We start from the raw sequence: 25,168 nt of genomic DNA on the forward strand, positions 1-25,168 counted from the left end.
TTTTATTGTAATTTATTTTTTGGTAATTATATCAAAGATATATTACCAACAGAGGACTCTTCTTATGATCTTGATCGTAACATATGTTGTCATGATCCTGAGTAATCTCCAACAAGTCTCAGCCGTCGTTCGTCCTTCATTAAAAAGTTATGAACAAAAAAAGTTTAAAAAAAAAACGTATCCTTTTCCACCATATAAAACAGAAATTTTCTGCTTTAAAATATATTTTACTTTCCACGCGAAGCGATTCCCACCCTCCACTTTCCCCCCCCCCCCTGCTTGGGAGGGACTCACGACTTTCATATAATTTTCTTATAATTTTTGTTCTTCTGTTCTTGTTCTTTTGTTCTTAGAACAGAAAATTTTTTCCTATTTTATTCTGCATACATGGTTTACGATACATGATTTGGTTAGGATTAGGTTATTATACACCCATGAGTATATAATAACGTAAATAAAAGACTAAATTTAAATTGGAATCTTAAATTGGAACTCTTGAAATATTAACAAAAAATAACACAACATAAAAACGGGCAATTAAGAGCCTTAATTCGCGGTAATTGGTGTGCAAATCATATACAAATATTTTGAATATGTCTACTGATCTATTACAAAAAATAAAAAACTGAATGTCGGCTGTATTTAAACCATCTTCAGCAGTCTCCAATCATAGAAAAAGTTGTTCACACTCGAATGTTCGCAGCGTGGTAGCAATACGTGTGCAATAAGTAAGTCTCAACAGATTCCCATGTCCGGAGTGTAAGTAACCGTCAATTAGTTGATTAGTATTAAGTGCGAGCTAAATCAAACATAATCATTAAAAAGAACGTTACTGGAAAAAAGGATAACAAAAATGATAAAGAGACTTACTTACCTATAATATACCCCATAACTGCACAATATTATAATAAACACAATATTATAATAAACATAAAATCATAAAACAGATAAAATTAAATAATTTTTTAAAAGTGACATAGCGTTCGTAGTGTCAAAGAAAAATCGACTGAGGTAAGAGAACATTAGAAAGTAAATATCTAAGAAAGGAAACAATAAAGTTGTCAAAAGTCATCGAATTGAAAAAATAATAATAGATAGCATAGATCGCTTAAACACCCCAATTAAAATTTATTGATTATATTCGTGTAAGAAACTCAGTGTCTGATTTCGAATTTAGGCCATTTTCCTTTTTAATATGAAACATTTCAGACACTAACCTTTTCCCAATATAGCGCATTATCCAAATTTTGGTATTACTCCAATCAAAATCATATTTGGATCGCAATCTATGTTCAGAAATGACAGACAAGTTCCCGCTCTTTTTATTGATGTCATTTTTATGTTCATTAATTCTAGTCTTCAATTTTCGGCTTGTCTATCCAACGTAAAAAGCATTGTAATTTTTTCACTTAACTTTGTAAACTATTTTTCTTAGAATCATGAGAAAGAACATCTTTTTGTGCTTTAATAAATCTCAAGTTTCTTCCAACTGAAGAAAGACAATTTAACATTATAATTTTTGACAATATTCTTGAATTTATTATAAATATAAAGCAAAAAAAAAGAATGATAAATTATGAAGTTGTTTTATTGTCAATGTTAGTTTTCTCAGTTTGTTTAAGTGTCTTACGTTTTAAAAGAGATCTTAATCATAAATTAATCGTTTCAAAAATAAAATTATAGGATAGTCATCCAGAAAAATCTTAATAATAAAATTAAAATTAAAAATCCCTATGATATTTTTGGATGAGATAGTAAAAAAATTCTGTCCACCTCTTTTTTGTGAAAGAGGATGAAGAGACAAAAACTAAGATACTTCCCCGAAAAAGTTAATTTATGATAATAAAATATTAAATTCTAATTTTTCGTTCGCCTTAATAATCGTCACATCCAAAAAATTCAACCGGTTACAACCAACTTCTAAAGTAAACTGCAATCTTGAATGAAAAAAATTAAATACCCCTAAAAATTCTTCAATTAAGTGATTAGGAATAGCAATCGCAATGTCGTCCACATATCTAAAATAAAAAGGTACCTCAGTTCTAAATCTCTCTAACATCCTGCATTCTAAATCTTCCATAACCAAATCTGCAATGATGGGAGATAACGGAGAACTCCATAGGTGTTCCAAATTTCTGATTGTAAATATTGTCATCGAAGATAAAAGATTCTAATACTGATCTTAAAGCTTTAAGAAATTCATCTTTTGATATACAACGACGACGAGTAATAAAATATCATCTGCCTGAAATACTTTTTATAGTCAAATCTAAACGAATGTTGATAAACAATGCATCAAGAGAAATCAACGAATAATTATTATTTAAATAAAGCCCATTAAGCCCTTTTTCAACTAATTGGAAATCATTATCAATATGGTTCTTTGGTTTAAGAAGATTGTCTTTGACTATATTATATAAAAAAGAGGCCAATGACGAAATAATGATTCTCAAAGAGCACCCATCTTTGTGAATCTTGGGAAGCCCCATAGGTTCTCGGCAGGATCCCATTACTGCAGTATAATTTTTTGTACATTTTCGAATCTATATACCTACAATTCTTCCATTTTATCAATAAAATTCTCACAGATTCAGTGAGTTTCCTACTTGGATCCCTATTAATTACAATGTAGGTACAGAATAGGCTAATATCTCCTAACAGTTTACGCATTTTTTGTTTGTACTCTTGGTCAATTGCGGTAACATTACCTTTATCAGCTCTCGTAAATAAGATTTTAGGATTTTGTCTGATAAATCTCTTAGTAATCCTGAGTAAAAAAGTTAACTTCTTATTGATAAAATGGTTAGCTGGTTTCGTGAGGCCAATTTTCTGTATAACAGAAATTGCGCGATTTCTAAAGTCTAGAACGGAAGTATTGTTTAGACTTTTTACATTATTTTCAATAGACTTTATGAGTTCAAAACAGTTTTTCTTCAGATTTAAATGAAGGTAAAGAAAAATTGTTACCAAGCTATAAAAGGCATTTCAGTCGGAATAATAATTTTTGACAAATTCACAAACCATTTCTTCCTAACAGAAAATAATGCGGATTGTTCATTTGAGATAGAAACAGATGACGATTTAACTGTTTAAGGTCTATCTTAAAATGATATATATCCTATTATAATTATTAAACACACCTGAAGGTAAACCTCCAGAAAACGAAAAAATTATTATCAGAGCAACTCCAAAAATACTGAATTAGTTTAATCTTGGAAATCATTTCATTATTATGTTGGTAAACAGCAAAATCATTTTTTATCAAGCCTCTTATGTTCATCTCTATTTATTTAATTTGTATTTAAAAAATTGTTTGGTAAAAAATATCTCACAAAGATAATAAGGGATCCAACCAGAAATCTTTCTAGATAAGACCGCAGTTTGTCTTTTTGAATTGTAATGTTTTGAATGCATCATTGAGTTCCACATTAAGAATTTTATGGATATATATGTATTCTTCGCCTTATTCTAACTATTACGAATATGTGAATGATAAAAATTTAAATCTAGATAATAAATCTTATATATAAGTGTCGCGGAATAATTTTTTTTTATATACAAAATTTTAAAAACTTAATGCGGACCGTGCTTTTAATAATGACTTCGCGATGGTTAATCCATTGTTTCATCAATAACACTGGTGTCATTCCGAACGTTATATAAATAAATTTAAAAAAGCTGTTTACACAAGAATAAGTGGTATGGACGCATCTTATTTCAGCCAGTATAACTTAAATAAAAGACTAAATTTAAATTGGCTCTTGAAATATTAACAAAAAATGCATAAAATGTTAGGAGATATTAGCACCTATACTGTAATTAATAGGGATCCAATTAGGAAATTCATTGAATCTGTGAGAATTTTATTGACGAAATGGAAGAGTTGTGGGTATATAGATTCGAAAGTGTACAAAAAATTATACTGCAGTGATGGAATCTTGTCCAGAGCCTATAAGCTTCCCAAGATTCACAAAAATGGATGCCCTTTGAGAATCATTATTTCATTTATTGATAGTTCTCTTTATTCATTTTTCTCTTTATTGGCCTCTTTTTTATATAATATAGTCAAAGACAATCTTCTTAAACCAAAGAACCATATTGATAATGGTTTCCAATTAGTTGAAAAAGGGCTTAATGGGTTTTGTTTAAATAATAATTATTCGTTGATTTCTCTTGATACATTGTTTATCAACATTCGTTTAGATTTGACTATAAAAAGTATTTCAGGCAGATGATATTTTATTACTCGTCATCGTTATATATCAAAAGATGAATTTCTTAAAGCTTTAAGATTAGTATTAGAATCTTTTATCTTCGATGACAATATTTACAATCAGAAATTTGGAACATCTATGAGTTCTCCGTTGTCTCCCATCATTGCAGATTTGGTTATGAAAGATTTAGAGTGCAGGATGTTAGAAAGATTTAGAACTGAGGTACCTTTTTATTTTAGATATGTAGACGACATTGCGATTGCTATTCCTAATCACTTAATTGAAGAATTTTTAGGGGTATTTAATTTTTTTCATTCAAGATTGCAGTTTACTTTAGAAGTTGGTTGTAACCGGTTGAATTTTTTGGATGTGACGATTATTAAGGCGAACGAAAAATTAGAATTTAATATTTTATTATCATAAATTAACTTTTTCGGGGAAGTATCTTAGTTTTTGTCTCTTCATCCTCTTTCACAAAAAAGAGGTGTTCTTATGGTGGACAGAATTTTTTTACTATCTCATCCAAAAATATCATAGAGATTTTTAATTTTAATTTTATTATTAAGATTTTTCTGGATGACTATCCTATAATTTTATTTTTGAAACGATTAATTTATGATTAAGATCTCTTTTAAAACGTAAGACATTTAAACAAACTGAGAAAACTAACATTGACAATAAAACAACTTCATGGTTTATCATTCTTTTTTTTGCTTTATATTTATAATAAATTCAAGAATATTGTCAAAAATTACAATGTTAAATTCTCTTTCTTCAGTTTGAACAAACTTGAGATTTATTAAAGCACAAAAAGTTGTTCTTTTTCATGATTCTAAGAAAAATATAGTTTACAAAATTAAGTGAAAAAATTGCAATGTTTCTTACGTTGGACAGACAAGCCGAAAATTAAAAATTAGAAATAATGAACATAAAAATGACATCAATAAAAAGAGCGGGAACTTATCTGTCATTTCTGAACATAGATTGCAATCCGAACATGATTTTGATTGGAGTAATACCAAAATTTTGGATGAGATATATTGGGAAAAGGTTAGTGTCTGAAATATTTCATATTAAAATTCAGGAAAATGGTCTAAATTCGAAATCAGACATTGAGTTCTTACACGAACATAATCAATAAATTTTAATTGGAGTATTTAAGCGATCTATGCTATCTATTATTATTTTTTCAATCCGATGACTTTTGACAACTTTATTGTTTCCTTTCTTAGATATTTACTTTCTAATGTTCTCTTACCTCAGTCGATTTTTTCTTTGACACTACGAACGCTATGTCACTTTTAAGAAATTATTTAATTTTATCTATTTTATGATATTTTAACTTATTTTTATTATAATATTGTGCAGTTATGGGGTATTACAGGTAGGTCTCTTTATCCTTTTTTCCAGTAACGTTCTTTTTAATGAGTATGTTTGATTTAGCTGGCACTTAGCACTAATCAACTAATTGACGGTTACTTATACTCCGGACATGGGAATTTGTTGAGACTTACTTATTGCACACGTATTGCTACTACGCTGCAAACATTCGAGTGTGAACATTTTTTTCTATGATTGGGAACTGCTGAAGATGGCTTGAATACAGCCGAAACATTCAGTTTTTTATTTTTTGTAATAGATCAGTAGACACAATCTAAATATATATATTATATATGATTTGCGTACTAATTACCGCGTATTAAGGCTCTTAATTGCCCGTTTTATTTTATGTTATATAATAATCTAACTCTAACCAAACCATGTATCGGATTTATTTAGAGTTAGGTTATTATATTCCCATAGGTGTATAATAACTTAATCCTAACTTCTTTTAAACTACCTTCTCTAAACTACATATCCAAATTTTCTGCTAAAGCAGTAAACTTGTGTTTGTATGGAAAGTCGCGTACCATTAGGCAATGGGAGAGGTGGAATGCAGCAGGTGGATATAATTTAGAACAGTTTCTGATGTTATATATAACCGAAATAAGACAATATTTTTTCGAATTCTTTTAATAACTTTTTAATGAAGGACGAGCGAAAACTACTGGAGGTTAAAACCTACTGGAGGTTATTCAGGTGACCTTGACAATATATGTTAAGGTCAAGGTTATAAAGGGAGGGGGGGCGAGAGTCCTTTATTCGATATATTTAGCGGGTTTTTAAATATTATCATATTACAAATATATGATTTATTTTAATATAAATTAATATTTTATATTTTATCATCGATTTTAATTCTATCAACCGATTTTCCGTTCTTAAAATTATTATTTTACTTAGGAAGATTTACAATTAATGCTCCTGTGATTACTCAGCTAAGAATTCTGTGTTGACGGTAGTGACACAGAATCAGACGGCTGTTTGGCGAAACCGGTAGCCCTACATTTAAGCACGAGTTCATATATGTGTACTCGCCTTCGGCGCGCTGAGAGTGAACGAAACAGCGAGCTACTTCTTACACTAATCGCTTGTTTCAAGCGATCGAAAATGCTTTCTCGGCTGCTCGGCAGCATCAATAAGGGGCGACGGATCTTTTAAATATAAGTTATAATAAATTGTAATAATAGTATACCACTCCTATTAATCCAGAATAATATAAATCAAAAAAAAAATTGTTGCTAAAACGCAACAATTTGCGAGATATTTAATTGTTTACGATTTTTCATGCGCGTTATATATCTCCTTCGTAAACTCGACTAGCAAGAATAATTCAGTAGAAGTAGAATTTTATCGGAAAAAAATTATAAACCAGCATTTTTCTTCATGAAAATCTTCGAAATCATCAGAAAAGAAATACGTATGTTCAAGATTCGAGAATTGAGAAGAAAATATATCAAAATATCGAATAACTCCAAAAAGAATGTTTTTCGCTTATAAAACGAAAGATATTAATTGTATGGAAAAAAATTCGGTATGAAAAATATAAATATTCGAAATACCTACAAAATGAGACATGGAATTAAATCGATATTAATTAAGTAGAAAAAAAATTAAAAAGCACCAAAAAAGGAATTTTTTTGTTCATTGCTTTCTTTGTTCATTGAGATTAAATGCAAAGCGTCTTTGAAATTCTCGTAAAATTGTAACCCTCGTAATGAAGAACAAATCTAGTCTGAACGAGCCTGAAATGTTCATTAGTTTTTACATCATATGAAATAGCCGTGAAAGCATTTGACAGCTGACATTTTTCTACGAATTTAAAAAAAAGGTTACTCTTTGATTATTAGGAGTCGAGATAACAATTTTTTTTATTTAAATTATTGGCTCTAATTTTTAAGATTAAAATTAATTTTTAAGGTTCCATATGGTGCCAATTTGTCAAGAAAGAATTGAATTTGCTGTTAAAAAAATTCTCGAATTTTTTGCTACCGAAAAAGTTGGAAAATTGAAGAAGAGGCAAGAGTGGTAGCGCGCCAGGCGGAGCGAAGAAGATCAGACCGCTTGGTGACTCGCACGTATCTGATTTCGTGCGTTAAAATTTGCTAAATTTACATTTTCTTAGCAATAAATTGACGTAAAAACTTGATTTTTTTTAAATCTGAGGTAGCTCGACGAGATATAAACAAATAGCTTAACCAAATGTTTCGCAAAGTAAGTGTAACTATGAAATTTTTAGTTTTCCTTTTCTTAAATTTTTATTTTTTCGATTTATTACTAAAAAATCACGTTTGAGTAGAATGCATGTCTCATTAACAAAATTTAAGTCACATGAGCATGTTTCTTTATATGTAATATGCTGTAAAAAGTGTTTAACTGGACAATTATATGTACGGAATTATCAGTATAACATTTTTTTTTGTAAATTTAATTGCAGATGCAAATTTGACATATGTCAATAAATAATTAATAAGTAATTTAACAAATGTTAGCGTAATTGTTGAAGAAAGAAAGTTGCAAAATATATATTTATATACATGTGTCATATTTACATCTACAATTAAATTCACAAAAACAATTTGTACTGACAATTCCATACATTTAATTATTCAATTGGACACTTTACAGAATGAAATAAAGAAATATAATGATTTTAATTTATTAATGAGAGGCTGAGATGCACTCCATACGCTCAAACGTGATTTTTTCGTAATAAATCGAAAAAATAAACATTCAAGAAAAGGAAAACTTCATGGTTACTTTGCGAATCATTTAGTTAAGCTATTTATTTATATCTCGTCGCGCTACTCCAGATTTATCTGCAAAAAATTATTTGATACTAAATGTACGTGATAGTACATTTTCTTGAAGAAGAAAAATCATCCCTGTAAATTGCTGTGCGACTGCTCAAAGATATAAATTTTCTGCAGACAGATTTTTAGTGAACAAATGGCTTTTTGCAAAAACTAATGAACATTTCAGGCTCATTCAGGGCTAAATTTGTTCGTCATTACGAGAGCTACATTTTACGAAAATTTCGAAGTTTCACGTTTAAATCTCAATAAACAGAGAATGAATGAAAAAAAACCTTTTCCGATTTTTTAATTTTTTTTCTACTTAACTAATAGATCGATTTAATGTTCTACGTCTCATTTTGTAGGTATTTCGAATACTTACATTTTTTATATCGAACTTTTTTCTATTCTATTCTATTTTAATCAATTTTTATTTTATCATATTCTAGTTTATCAATTTCAATTTCTATTTTAATCAATCTTTCGTTTTATAAGCGAAAAACATGCTTTTTGCAATTATTTGATTTTTTTCACATATTTTCTTCACAAATCTCAAGTATCAAACACACACATTTTTTTTCTAATCGCTTTTCTAATCGCTTTTCGAAGATTTTCATGAAATGCTGGTTTATAATTTTTTTCCAGTAAAATTCTACTGAAATATTTTTGCTATTCGAGTTTATGAAGGAAGTATATAATGCGCATGAAAAATCGCGCAATTAAGCAATTAAATATCTCGTAAACTATTTGTTTTAACATGATTTATACTATTCTGAATTAATGGGAGGGGTACACTATTACTACAATTTATTAAAACTTATATGTTATTTAGAATAATTCTCGTCCCTTATCGATGCCGTGATTTCCGAGCGGCTGAGATTGCCGAAAAGAGGTCTTTTTCGGCGAGAGAGGTTGCTTAAACGACTAGTGTTAGAAAGAGCTTCCTGTCTCTTTCACTCTCGGCGTGCCAACGGCGAGCACACATACACAACGTGGTTTGTGCTTGATGTTACAGCGCCACTACTAAGTGACTGAACTTGTAGACGTGGAAAAATGACGTTTTAACGACGAAACTTATGTTGCATGTCATTTCGTTATTATTTGCTTAATTGTGGAAATATTATTTGTTTCGTACTTGTCAAAGTCGTAATTATCGATGAAAACTAAAGTTATGGAATTTTATTATATGTAAAAGCGTATTTTACTCGTTTCAACAGCTGTCAGATCGTTTCTGTCCGAATAGGTTCCTTTTACGTGCCTTTTACGATTTATTGTTAAGGGAAGAAAGGACAGTTTTCATCGATTACATTTTAAATCGATCTCGTCATTTCGTTTCATCCAAATTGTCTTTATTTAAAAATGGCATACAACATAAATTAACTTTTGTCATTCCTCGCTTCTGACATCACGATTCCAACATGGCCGCCGCGACTAGTCAGGAGTCTAAGAGAGGAATTGGGATTTTAGAATTTGAAAAGTAGCTGTTTTTTTGTGAATTTTTTATGAACAAATCATGAAGGATCTTTCTAAAACTGTAGGGGTGATTTGTTACATATATCAACAATACAATAAAAAATAATTTTTTAATATGAAAATAATAAATACAATAATTAAGTTGTATATTAATTGTTATTGTGCTTCATAGACGTTGTTAATTGACGTGCAATGTGAAAACTGTAATTCTTGCCTGAAAATTTTTTGAAATTAAATAATATTTTATCCTAAATGAACAAAAAAAAATAAAAGAAAAATATCAAAGTGTAAGAATTGTAGAAAAATTTAAAAAAAAGTTACGATTTTGAAAATAAAATTTCCATTTTTTTATTTAAGAAAAAAATTTAAGAAATGATTATTTATATTAATTTTTTAACTAATATTTTTGGTTCATTTAAGTTGACAATTATGTAACTAAAAATTATGTAACTAAAAATCTTTGGATATTGTCGATTGGTCAAATAATTTTTGAGTTATCTTGCACGTCAATTTCGAAAAAGTGATTTTGAGAAAAATTTAAAGTTTTCGATATCACGCAGATTTCGCTATATATTTTCGCTGTACGAGGCGTACCTGTTTCTCAGGCTATAATTACAAAAGTATTTCGAATTTCGATATAAAACTTCACGAATATATTTTTAAAGAGTAATACTATTGATTAAAACAAAAAAAAACGAAGATTTCGTTTCTCTAAATTAGGTTCCCCCCTTAAGTCAAATTCGTATTAATTTACTATTTCGTATTCATTTAGAATTAATTTTAGAATTTTAGAATTTTAGAATTAATCTTTACCTTTTTAATTTTTTTAATTGAAATGTTTTATTGAGCATTATCTTTTTACAAGTGTATCGAATCTCACTAATTATTAATATAATATGTAATATTCAGGTTATAGAATACTTCCAAATTTTTTAAGAATATCAGTTTTTATGTATATATGTTAACTAATTTTTTTTATTTATAATATTTTAGCATTTCCTGAGTAAATTTGCTATTCACATGAATGTATAAGTAAACTTCGAACTTTGAAGCTTCGAACATATCATAATTTCGAAAATTAGAAGTTAATATTGAAGCTTCAAATTCTTTCGAAGCTTCGAATTTTTGAAGTCAGTCAAAAGTAACAGCTCTACTAATAAATAACTCGTTACTTTCTAGTCATTACTTGCAGTGGGTAATGAGTAACATTACTCGTTATTCCCTTTTTCAGTAAGTAAACGCATAATGATGTAAGTTACTTTTTAAAGTGACTTTCCCAACTTAGCGCAATCTTAATATTTAGTTACAGAGTGGGCCATCTAGCGTTTGGAATTTCAACTACCGGTTATTTTGAGTTTGAAAGGCGTAATAACATTTATGGCATATCAGAAATTTAGTTTTTTATTTGACATTTACGAAATGGGTCGCTATACGCTTGAACAAAATTGGGAAATATTGAAAACTTACTTCCAAAGTGATGAGTCTTCAACCCAAACTGTAAGAAATTTACGTGGAAAATTTGGTAGAAAAGAAATGCCTTCAACGCAGTTTGTGGATCAATTTGTGAAGCGAATTCAGCAAACTGGATCCTTATTGAATAAAGCAATTCGTTCACGTGCTCGTTCACTAAAGTCAACCGAAAACATTGCTGCTGTTGCTCAGAGTGCTTGAACAATCATCAACATCAACTTGCCATTGTTCTCAAAACTTGAACATTTCACGCACTTCTTTGAGAAGAATTTTGAATAAAGACCTCAGTATGAAGTCGTACAAAGTTCAATTAGTGCAAGAATTGAAGCCGCATGACCATCCGCGTTTTCGGTTCGCCCAATGGGGGACAACGCTTGATTGAAGATGAATATTTTTACCGAAAAATCATCTTTTCTGATTAAGCTCATTTTCACCTTGGTGGCTATGTGAACAAACAGAATTGTCGTATTTGGGAGTCAGAGAATCCGCACGTCGTCATGGAGAAGCCGATGCATCCACAACAAGTGACTGTTTGGTGTGTTTTTGGTCCGGCAGCATCATTGGGCCATTTTTCTTCGAAAATGAGCAAGGAGTTGTGGCGAGCGCTACCGCGCCATGCTAAACGAATTCTTGCTTCCCAAATTTGAAGAGGAGGACACAGACGACATTTGGTTTCAACGGCGCACCTTGCCACACAGCCAACGTTACAATTGATCTTTTGCGCACTGTCTTCGAAAATCGTATAATCAGCTGAAATGCTGTCAATTGGCCGCCTCGCAGCTGCGATTTGACTCCGCTAGACTATTTTTTATGGGGAATCGTCAAGGATGAGTGTTACGCTAACCAGCCAGAAACGATTCAAGAATTAAAACATGAAATCAAAGTTGCCATTGATGAAATATGCGCCCATATAGTGGAAAATGAAAAATTGAGTTGATAGAATGGGGTATTGTGCAGCCAGCCGTGGAAGTCATTTGAATGAAATTGTATTTCATGTTTAATGTACTATTATACCTTTCCAATAAAGCCATAAACTTTGAAAAATATTCATGCATTTTTTTTTAGAGTCAAATTAAATTCCAAATTTTAAATGGCCCACCTTGTATAGTATAACAAAATTACAACGTCATTATTGCAATTAAATTGTTATTATAAAAAGTAACGGAATAATAACTTTTCCATTCCTTAAGTTATCTTAATATCTTTATCTAGTAGATCCTGAAAAATATAGACGGACCAATCAGAAATTGTGAAAATGGTATCCATCTCTTATTAGAAAATCTCTAATTTTATTTATAATTTATTGTTTCTTAATTTTACATCGATAATTTGATGTGTAGGGATATGATATGGAAGATGCAATGATCATCAATAAATCTGCATATGAACGTGGTTTCGGACATGGAACAATTTATAAGTCCGAGTTTGTTGATTTGAATGATAAAAAGAGTTATTTCGCCCGTGATCCAGAGAGACCTGATCTTGAGAAAACGATAGATATTGACGGTTTACCTAGACCACGTATTATTATTAAAGAAGGAGATGCGTATTATTCGTAAGTACCTCTTGTAATTTCAATTTTATCATGTTATGAACTCCTAAAAATCTTATGTATTTGACAGTTATTACGATGCCGACAATGCCCAGTATGTAGTTGGAAGATATAGAAGCACAGAAAACGCTTACATCGATAATATAAAGCTATGCGGTACATTAAATAATCAAGATCCACGAAGAGTGTGCATTACGTTCCGTATTCCTGTTGGTACAATTATAATATACGTAAATGTATACATGCGCGCATGTATATAATCGTAAAATATATATTTTTAAACATTCGTATTTTGAATAATTTATATTTAATTCAAATGTATTAAATTTTCAGAGAAATCCCATCGTTGGAGATAAATTCGCGTCAAGAGCAGGACAAAAAGGAATCCTTTCGCGACTATATCCTATTGAGGATTTACCGTTTACGGAAACTGGAATGGTCCCCGATATTATATTCAATCCGCATGGTTTCCCAAGTCGTATGACAATAGGTAAACTAGAGAATTTATTTTATTATTAGGAGTGTGATTTAGTTTTGAAGATTTTTTCTCAAAAACTGATTTATTTAACCCTTTAAAGCATACATTTTTCTTTACGTAGAATTTAGTTGAAATATGTTATTCGAGAGTTTTTCGTAGTCACTGATTACGAATCTAACCTCAGATTTTCAAAATTCAAAATGGCAGACCTAACATGAATAAAAAAGTGATTAATTTCTTGATTTTAATGAAACTGACTTGTTGTCGGAAGTTTTCGGAGTCGTTGATTAGGAATCTGACTTCAGATTTTTAAAATTCAAAATAGCGAATCCAAGATAACGAACAGAAAATTAAAAAATTAGTTTTGAGCTGTAAAAAAAGGGGTTAAGTAATTTTAATTTTAATTTTAATTTTTTAATTTTGATTTCAAATTCGCAATAAGCGACCCAAAAAACCTATTGACCCCATTTTACAGCCCCAGAACTAATTTTTTAATTTTTTGCCCGCCATTTTGAATTTCAAAAATATGAGATCAGATTCATAATCAACGACTTAAAAAACTTTTCAAACTTCATTTTCGGCTAATTAGCTATTGTTGATCACATTTATTATTAAAAAAAGATGAAATTTTCCAATTTGTTTATTTATAAAATATATTTCGTTAACAATAGAATGTTTCCATGGTTTTTTTATAACAATTGATGTTTTAAATACTAATGTTCTTTTTATTGTAGTAATATGTTAGAAACTGTATAAAAAACATAAAACTGAGGTTAAAAAAGTATATATGTGGGACACTACCGCAAAGGATTAAATAAGATGAACCAATACCTTAATTAAAATATTTTTCTTCGTTTTGTATAACTTTTCCATCTTTCAAAAGAATGGATTTTGCAACGATAAAAAGATTCTTTGGAGTTGATCCAATTTTCAACAAATTTTTCGCATATCTTCAAAATTATGAAAATTTCTAGAGCATGTTGCATCGATCAAAATAAGAAAAAATCAGAGCAATGTCTGGAGACATTGCAGGATGTAGTAAGACTTCCCATTGCAGTAATAGCATTTGTTTCACTGATAATGTGACAATGAATCGAGCATTGTCTTGAAGAAGGATCACTTTCCGTCATTTAATCACAATTGGAAATCGTTTTTGGTCTAATGCTTTGCTTCAATTTGTATAATTGTTGTTGATAATGATCAGTAGTGATCGTTCTTTTGGATTTAATAATTCATAATAGGGATGTAATGTACCAAAATATTCGATATCCGACATTATTTTTACTATCCGACCGAATAGTCGGATTCATTCATATTCGAAAATATATCGGGTTGAAATTTTACATCATTAAATTGTTGATTTTTTATTATATATAAATGTTCTATTAATGTTCTATTAATTTTATATACTCATAATGCTATAATATCTTATATATTGCTACAAAATTACAATTCTTTTCTCTATAGTTATCATTCCTATAGATATAGTCCTCCCTTTTTCTTTTTTCACTTAGCCTTTTTTTTGAAACACATTGCCTCGGAATTCAATCGGATATCCGGAAAATATTGAATATTCGACACGAAAAATTGCTTTTTTTGATAATTTTACGATCGGATGATTCACTAGTTCATAATATTAGGTGTACAACTTTGCTTCCGCCGTTTTTTTCCGAAATTTGAGACTTTATTGAAAAATAAAAAACTGGTTATACATTTATGATTCAAAGTATTGTCCATCGCTGGCCACTACTTTCTCCCATCTTTCGGGTAGCGTACGAATCCCGCGTCGAAAAAACTGGTCATCTTTTGAGGCTATCCACGAATCGATCCAATTTTTTACTTCTTCATAAGACCGGAAGTACTAGTCAGCCAGGCCGTGTGCCATTGATCGAAACAAGTGATAGTCAGAAGGAGCAACGTCTGGAAAATACGGCGGATGGGGTAGGACTTCCCATTTCAACGTTTCCAAGTATGTCTTGATCACTTTCGCAACATGAGGTCGAGCATTGTCATGCTGCAAAATCACTTTATCGTGTCTCTCGTTGTATTGCAGCCGTTTGTCTTTCAATGCTCGGCTCAAACGCATCAATTACGTTCGATACCGATCACCTGTGATTGTTTCAGTCGGTTTTAACAGTATACACTACGCCGAGCTGGTCCCACCAAATACAGAGCATGACCTTGGACGTCAAAATCACCGTTTTTGAAGCGTTGAAACCACGCACGACACGTTCTTTCACTAATAGTGGCCTCACCATAAGTATTTGAGAGCATTCGATGAGCCTCAGCCGCAGATTTCTTCATATTGAAGCAAAAAATTAAAACCTCCCGCGAGAATTTGGCTCGTAAACTGACATTTTCAATCGAGAATAACTTTATGATGCACAAATCGACTAATGTTTCTATGGAGTTATGTTGACAGATGCCCAAGTTTATTGTATGACGTCTATGATCTATTTCGACCACCACTTACCGCTAAAGCCATCTATAGGAAAACGGCGGAAGTAAAGTTGTACACCTAATATCACAACATCTTGTATTCCCATCAAATACACAATACTTTGATACTATTGCACCTCGAGATCAATGTTGCTGGTTGGTCTGAATCATGATTTTTTTCGTTAGAGATTATTAAAATAGATCCATTTTTCATCTTAGAAACAATTCGATACAAAAAACGATAAATACATAGATTAGGGGAGCACCCTCTAATAATCTTGACCTTGCCATATTGTCAAAGTCATGACCCTGAATGACCTTGAGGAAATTTTAACCGTCGGACGGTTAAAAAGTTATAAACAAAAAAAGTTTAAGAAGTAATGCTTATTTCTGCTATATAAAACCAAAAGTTTACGCTTTACAAATATTATCTTATAAAATTAAAAAAATTAAAAATATTTTCTTATATAATTTTTGTTCTTAAGGCTTCCATGCTGGCTCGGCGGCCATGCTGGAATCGTGACGTCAGAAGAATGACAGAAGTTAATTTATGTTGCATGCCATTTTTAAATAAAGACAATTTGGATGAAACGAAACGATTTAAAACACTTGTAAAAATCGATGAAAATTATCCTTTCCTCCCTTGACAATAAATGATCGTAAAAGATAAAAGATATAAATCATAAAATGAATCTATATTTGGACAGAAACGATCTGACAACTGTTGAAATGAGTAAAATATACGCTTTTACATATAATAAAATTCCAAGATAACTTTAGTTTTCATCGATAATGACGACTTTAACAAGTAACATTTTTCACAATTAAGCAAATAATAACGAAATGGCATGCAACATAAGTTTCGTCGTCAAAACGTTATTTTCCACGCCTACAAGTTCAATCATTTATCGTAATGCGACGTAATGTAACACTCATCAAGTATATGTGTGCTCGCCGTTGGCACGCCAGGAGTGAAAGAGACAGGGAGCTCTTTCTAACACTAATCGTTCAAGCAACCGAAAAAGACCTCTTCTTGGCAATCTCGGCCGCTCGGAGGCCACAGCATCGATAAAAGATCATTCTAAATATTGGGAGTATAAATAAGTTTCCGCCATTTTTTATCAAAAATTAAGCATTTATTGTGAAAGAACGGTACAATGTTTTATTCAAAGTAATGGCCATTACTTTTTCCTATCTTTCTGGTAGTATGTGGTATCGTGTCGGAAGAACGCTTCATCTTTTGAGGCTATCCAATCATCGATATAATTTTTGGTATCTTCATATAATGCGAAGTGCTGCTCAAACAAGCGTCATCGATCGGAACAAGTGGTAGTCGGAAGGAGCAATGTCTGGAGAATGAAACGGCGGATGAGGTAGAACTTTCCATTTGAGTGTTTCTAAGTAGGTTTTGACCGGCACCGCAATATGTGGTCGATCATTATCATGCAGGAGAATAATTTTGTCATGCCTGGTGTAGTGGGCGCGTTTTTCCTTGAGTGCTCGACTCAATCTCATCAATTGTGTTCGGTAGAGAGCCCCAGTAATGGTTCAGTCTCGTTCAGTTTGAGCAACTCATAATACACAACACCAAGCTGATTCCACCAAATACACAACATGAGTTTTTTTCTATGAATATTCGGCTTGGTTATCGATGTCGAAGCATGGCCAGGTGGTCCCCATGATTTCCTCTTCTTTGGGTTATCGTAGTGGATTCATTTTTCATCATTCATCAGTGGCTATACGATGCAAAAAATCCTTTCGTTTATGCCTGGCAAGCAGCATTTTACATGTGAAAAATCGGCGTTCAACGTTTCTCAGCTTCAGTTCATATGGAACTCAATTCCCTTGCTTTTGAATCATTCCTAATGATTTCAAACGATATGAAATTGTTTGTTGAGTCACTCCTAATGTAAGTGCAAGTTCTTTTTGGCACGAATCTTCATCCAATAATGCTTCTAATTCCGCGTCTTCGTACACTTTCGGCCTTCCGCTACGTTCTTTGTCTTCGACGTCAAATTCACCGTTCTTAAACTTTTGAAACCACTCACGACAACTTCTCTCACTTAAGGCAGCATCACCATATGCTTCTGCAAGTAATCTATGAGCCTCAGCTGCAGATTTCTTCAAATTAAAGAAGTAAATCAAAAGTTCTCGCAAATGACGCTTATTCGGCTCAAAATTCGACATTTCCGTACAAAAAAAATATATGATGTTGACAAAAAATATATGATATACAAAATCGCTAATATTTCAAGGTTATGGTTATCGCTAATATTCCAATCTTACGATATGTCGTTTTACATAAAACAATTTTAACTATAGTTTATTAGTCCTTTGTAAACGCCATCCTTTGTAAACGGCGGAAACTTATTTGTACTTCCAATAACATATAAGTTTTAATAATTGTAGTAATAGTGTACCCCTCCCATTAATCTAGAATAGTATAAATCATGTTAAAACACAATAATTTACGAGGTATTTAATTGCTTATCTTTCATACGCGTTATATACTTATACTTCCTTCATAAACTCGAATAGCAAGAATATTTCAGTAGAAGTAGAATTTTAGTGGAAAAAAATTATAAATCAGCATTTCTCTTCACGAAAGGCGATTAGAAAAGAAACGCATATGTTTGAGACTCGTGAGACTTGTGAAGAAATATGCGAAAAAAAATCGAATAGTTGCAAAAAGCATGTTTTTCGCTTATAAAACGAAAGATTGATTGTATAAAAAAAAAAGTTCGATATGAAAAATGTAAGTATTCGATACGAATACCTACAAAATAAGACATGAAACATTAAAATCGCTCTATTAGTTAAGTAGAAAAAAAATTTAAAAAATTGGAAAAGATTTTTTTTTATCACTCTCTGTTTATTGAGATTTAAACGTGAAGCATCGAAATTTCGTAAAATGTAGTCCTCGTAATGATATCGTAATGATATAGTCCTCGTAATGACGAACAAATTTAGTCCTGAACGAGGCCTGAAATATTCGTTAGTTTTTGCAAAAAGCCATTTGTTCACTAAAAATCTGTCTGCGGAAAATTTATATCTTTGAATCGTAAATCGCATTTTAAATTGAGTTGTAAATCGCACAGCAATTTACAGGAATGATTTTTCTTCTTCAAGAGTTGCACTATCACGTATATTTAGTACCAAACGATTTTTTGCAATTAAACTATTATAAAATGATTTTGAAAAGTTGATATCTTTTTTTCGTACAAAAAAATGGAATAACTCCGTAATATGCATCATATCAAATAGCGTGAAGCATTCGACAGCTGACATTTTTCTACACATTTAAAAATGAAAAGGATATCCGATTATTAGGAACCGAGATAACAATTAAAAAAAAATCATTGGCTTTAATTTTAAAGATTAAGAATTTCGGATACTAATTTGTCATGGAAGAATTGAATTTGTTGTTAAAAAATTTTTGAATCTTTTGCTGTCGAAAAAGTTTGTTTAGAACCATTGGAAATATCACACCTGCTCAATAAATTGCGACTGCTCAAAGATGAAGAAATTAAATTTTCCGCAATCAGATTTGTAGTGCTTTTTGCAAAAACTAAACATGAACATTTCAGGCTCGTTCAGAGTTAGATTTATCGTCTTTACGAGGGCTACATTTTACGAGAATTTCCTTTGCATTTAAATCTCAATGAACAGAGAGCAAATGAAAAAAGGGCCTTTTTTGTTTTTTAATTTTTTTTCTACTTAAATAATACAGGGTGGGCCATTTAAAATTTGGAATTTAATTCTAAAAAAAAAAACGCATGAATATTTTTCAAAGTTTATGGCTTTATTGAAAAGATAGTACATTGCCATTAAACATGAAATACAATTTCATTCAAATGACTTCCACAGCTGGCTGCACGACACTCCATTCTATCAATCCAATTTTTCAGTACATTTTCCACTATATAGGCGCGTATTTCATCGATGGCAACTTTGATTTCATGTTTTAATTCTTGAATCGTTTCTGGCTGGTTAACGTAACGCTCATCTTTGACGGTTCCCCATAAAAAATAGTCCAGCGGAGTCAATCAAATCGCAGCTGCGAGGCGGCCAATTGACATCATTTCGGCTGATTATGCGATTTTCGAAGACAGTGCGCAAAAGATCGATTGTAGCGTTGGCTGTGTGGCAAGGTGCGCCGTCCTGTTGAAACCAAATGTCGTCTGTGTCCTCCTCTTCAAATTTGGGAAGCAAGAATTCGTTTAGCATGGCGCGGTAGCGCTCGCCATTGACAGCTCCTTGCTCATTTTCGAAGAAAAATGGCCCAATGATGCCGCCGGACCAAAAACCGAACAGTCCCTTGTTGTGGGTGCATCGGCTTCTTCATGACGACGTGCGGATTCTCTGACCCCCAAATACGACAATTCTGTTTATTCACATAGCCGAGGTAAAAAGATGATTTTTCGGTAAAAATGCTCATCTTTAATTAAGCATTGTTCAGTCCATTGAGCGAACCGAAAACGCATCGGATAGTCATGCGGCTTCAATTCTTGCACTAATTGAACTTTGTACGGCTTCATACCGAGGTCTTTATTCAAAATTCTTCTCAAAGAAGTGCGTGAAATGTTCAAGTTTTGAGAACGATGGCGAGTTGATGTTGATGGTTGTTCAAGTTCACACTCTGAGCAACAGCAGCAATGTTTTCGGTTGACTTTAGTGGACGAGCACGTGAACGAATTGCTTTATTCAATAAGGATCCAGTTTGCTGAATTCGCTTTACAAATTGATTCACAAACTGCATTGAAAACATTTCTTTTCTACCAAATTTTCCACGTAAATTTCTTACAGTTTGGATTGAAGACTCACCACTTTGGAAGTAAGTTTTCAATATTTCCCAATTTTGTTCAAGCGTATAGTGACCCATTTCGTGAATGTCAAACAAAAAACTAAATTTCTGATACATCATAAATGTTATTACGCCTTTCAAATTCAAAATAACCAGTAGTTGAAATTCCAAAGGCTAGATGGCCCACCCTGTAGATGGATTTTAATGTCCCATGTCTCATTTTGTAAGTATTTCGAATACTTACATTTTTTATGTCGAATTTTTTTCTATACAATCAATATCTTTCTTTTATAAACGAAAAACGAGCTTTTTGGAACTATTTGATTTTCACATATTTTTTCGCATATTTTTTTCGAAAAAGTCTCGAATTTCAAACATACATATTTCTTTTCTAATGGCCTTTCGAAGATTTTCGTGAAGAGAAATGCTGGTTTATAATCTTTTTCCGATAAAATTCTACTTCTACTGAATTATTCTTGCTAGTCGAGTTTATGAAGGAGATATATAATGAAAAATCGTAAATAATTAGATATCTCGTAAACTGTTGCGTTTTATACTGTTCTGGATTAATGAGAGGGGTATACTGTTACTACAATTTATTAAAACTTATATGTTATTTAGAATTCCCCATCACCCCCCTTATTGATGTTGGGATCCGTCTAGCAGTCGATAAAGCATTTTCGGTCACTTGAAACAAGCGACTAGTGTGAGAAGGACTCGCTGTCTCGTTCATTCTCGGCGCGCCTAAGGCGAGTACACGTACTTGAATGTATGGCTACCAGTTTCGTCAGATCGCCCTCTGATTCTGTGTCGCTACGGTCAACGTAGAGTTCTTGACTGAGTAGTCAGGAGCCTTAAAGCAGAAAATTTATGTTTTTATGGCGATTCTTCATTAAAATGAAACATGTACGAATGTGGAAAGTTATATGCGCTCCTTAACAAAGGGGTGAAAGTCGCTTTGCGTAGAAATCGTTCCTGAAGAAAGGAATGGAGAGATGGAGTAAAAGTCACTTTCGCCTAGGAGTCGTGCGCCCCTGAAGCAGGGGGATAAGTAGGCTAGTCCTTGGTTTGCGTGGAAAATGCGAAAATACGAAATGCGAAATCCCCTCTTGGCAGTAGGGGAGATGAGGTGGAACTCACATCGCGTGGAAAGTCATGCGCCCTTTAGCAAGGGAGAAGGTGGGACTTTACACGGAAAATCATTTCTAAAGCAGAAAATTTATTTTAAATCTGAGAATTTTATATGTCAAATTTATATGTCAGTTTTATATGTCAAAAATGGAACATTTCTTAAACTTTTTTTGTTTATAATTTTTTAACAAGTAACGTCCGACGGTTAAAATTTCTTCAGGGTACTCATCATGATCTTGATACATATATCAAGGTTAAGATTATTGAGGGGAGAGGAGCTCTCGTTATTTACATATTTACTCAAAAACTCTTCTTTTTTGTTTGACAATCAATGAAATGCGAATGTTCAATCGGTTCGCAATGGCATTTTCCAATAATTGATGTGGAACCCATTTTCCTTTTTTGAATCTTTTCCATATCATGTAAATGTTTAGTAATTATATTATATGATCAACATTTAATTCTCTGACAAATTCTGAGGTGGATTGTGCTGAATTTTCGTCTAATAATGCTTGCAAATCTGCACCTGTATTTTTTGATTGTCCCGAGCAATCTTTGTCATTAAAATCATTTTTTAATTGTCGTCTGAACCAATATTCACATGTCTTGATTGATGGAACAATATTACCATAAGTTTCTATCAGAATTCTATGATTTTCAGCCATCGTTTTCTTCTGATTAAAAAACAAAAGCAATACATATCGAAAATGCTCTTTAGAAAAATCCATTTTTTAAATGGTATAAACACGATGTTTACTGCGTCTATTGTTAGTAAATGAGTAAATATGGAGTAATAATAAGGTCCACACAAAAATTTAAGGCAATAAGGATATTGTCAATCAACTAATCAGAATCTTTCCTCTCCTCCCATTCTATGGAAAAGAAGAATTTCGATTAGTAGATAGTTGATTCCCTTATGCACTATGCATTATGTGTTATGCAAGAGTCTGTGCTGCGGCCATATGTCTACACGAACACTTGCATAGACATATGCATAAAGAAATTAAATTATCCAATCACATTTTACGTATGTATTATCGTATCTTTATAGAGATACGTATCTTTATAGAAGAAATGCAATTGGATAATTTGCTTTATGCACGTTTATGTGGCTATTCAAGTTTGTGAGGATATACCCTAAGCAGTAAAGAAATCAACATGTTGGGTTGCTATTTATTTTATGATCTTACGAATTCTACTGTGATTGGTCAAGCTTATTGCTTATATTTTGTTTTGCGTAGGAAGAGAAAATCTTCACAAAGTCTCTCTCCGGGAAGACTCTCAGGCAATTCTAACCGGGTCCTTAAGAATAGAATTTGTATCTGAAGAGGGGAAGACATCCGTTAACGGCTCGTTGGTATGCAGGATTCGACCGAGTTATGATCCGCGCATAAGGCGCAGGATATACCTACTCGGCCGTCTATTTACTAAAAACTCCCCCTGAAAAGTACTGCGTCCTTGATATATGCGAGAAGACGCCCTAGAATCATCTATCGGTATTACGTCAGGACGCATCCTCTGTGCCTTTAGAATTATGCTTCCATCGCTTACGGGTTACTGAACTACTTATAAACGCTAAGATATAAATACAACTACAGTCGAACCTCTATAAAAGCAATTTCTCGGGACTGATCGATCTCCGTAAAAGTAAACAAATGCGCATATGCTCGATTACTATATGGGGGGAAGGTTAAGTCACGACTTTTACGGAGGTTCGACTGTATTTACAAAAATTATATATAATATATATATACGTTCGCTTAAATCAGGGAGCCGGAGCAGGCAGGGCCCATCTTCGAGCCTCATTTTGATGCGCTCGTTCCGCCTCTTTTTTCCTCGTCATGACGGTCTCGCAATACATTGCGGCCGTCTATTTTAGGAGAGAGAGCCCATAATGGTCTCCATATATTCCACCGCCATATTCTCTCCAAATCTATATCTAGCTCTAATTTATGGAAGAGCACCCCCCCCCCTCCCCGTTCTGCCGTCTAGATGGGACAATACAGGAGAGTGTGCCTCCCCAGTTCATCGCCGTCCTACAATGGGCACAAATCGGCGATTCCGGAATCCCGTCCTATTTATTTCACAGAGATAAGTTTCAAAACAATCATATCCCGTCAAGATCTGAATAATGCAGAAGGTAAAGTCACCATATGCTCTTCCCATCCTCTTCCAGTCTGCTCATCAGAGCATCTCTTGTAACGAACCCGGGCGCATCGGGAGGGAACTCGCAACTGCTGCCTCCATCGCGCCATGAATCTCTCTTCATCTTCGCAAATAAGAATCAGGATTCTCGGCGCTATTATCCCGTCCCGCTGCAAGATGTTCTGCCTACGTAGGTAGGTACGCCTGCAGCGGTTCACGAATAATTTAAAAAGGATTCTCGTAAGTAAGCGCTGCTGCCTCGTATGATCCTATATCCTCTTATAACTTTAAGCATGAATTGCCGCTGCAGCCGCGCCATATCCTTGCAAATGACCCGATCATCCATAGCTATCTGCGCCCAAATAGAGGCCCCATAAAAGATGATCGACGGCACGATGGCGGCCCAACGACGACATTCGTCGGATCCGCTAATGTTGGCAGTCAACCTGCTCAACGCCACGGCTATCAATCTACTCTTTGATAGGAGAAGGCGAAAGTGATCTCGAAAGGTCCACCGAGAGTCCAGAACAAGTTCTAGATATTTCTCGATGGACCTTACCGAGACCATCGCTCCATAGAGATGCTTGCGACATCCTACCCGCCGCTACTGTGTCTTGTCGACGGAGACTCTTAGGATCAACTGTTCGATGGATCCGACTTGATAACAGAGACCATCCCAAACTTTGCCTAAATCAGAGGTCTCTCAAAAGAGAGTTCCTTCACTACATGTTATCGGCGTAATAGAGTACCGAGCACCCGATCTGCAAAGCGTGTCTTAAGATCGAGATTAACATCCGATGTTCCACAGGATCAGTCCAAGGATCTTGAGAAACTCCGCAAATCATCTCTACGCGCATAAAGCAATCATACTATTACCAAACCCTTGAAAATTTTAAATTTATGATCTTATTGGAGCGAAAAGGAGCGGAAATGGTACGCGAGAATGGATACTTGGAAGGACAGTCAGACTCTTGTCTCGCAGGTCAGACTCTTGTCTGCACAGAGGCGAATACCGCGAGTCAAACTTCTTTGTGCTCGTCTCGGAATATAGGTCAATGTCCTGCAAAGCTGCTATGACACTTGTTTCCTACAAGCGGTGCGATCGTCGGTCAAATTTCGAATCAAGGAATCTAATCATTTTAACCTGGGACTAGACAACGTGCGATCCTTGAAAAGGCAAAGCTAACGACTACGAAGTCTCAGGATTTTAAAATTTAGAGAATGAGAGAGATAAAAATTTAATAACATCGTTTATTATTACTAAACATTACTAATCTAAATTTAATG

At 32.9% G+C, this 25,168-nt stretch overlaps 1 protein-coding gene across 1 annotated transcript in view; it reads left to right on the plus strand.

Annotated features, from left to right (window-relative positions):
- The window catches only part of LOC108692180 (DNA-directed RNA polymerase I subunit RPA2), a 44,382-nt gene that overhangs the window by 16,465 nt on the left and 2,749 nt on the right, over nucleotides 1–25,168 (plus strand). The window contains exons 11-13 of the mRNA XM_018200344.1: nucleotides 12,673–12,887; nucleotides 12,955–13,093; nucleotides 13,218–13,374. Coding sequence (XP_018055833.1) covers nucleotides 12,673–12,887; nucleotides 12,955–13,093; nucleotides 13,218–13,374 — 511 coding nt within the window. The remainder of the gene's footprint in view (nucleotides 1–12,672; nucleotides 12,888–12,954; nucleotides 13,094–13,217; nucleotides 13,375–25,168) is intronic.

This window comes from Atta colombica, unplaced genomic scaffold (genome assembly GCF_001594045.1).
Source record: "Atta colombica isolate Treedump-2 unplaced genomic scaffold, Acol1.0 scaffold64, whole genome shotgun sequence".
In the NCBI taxonomy this organism is placed as follows: Eukaryota; Metazoa; Arthropoda; class Insecta; order Hymenoptera; family Formicidae; genus Atta; species Atta colombica.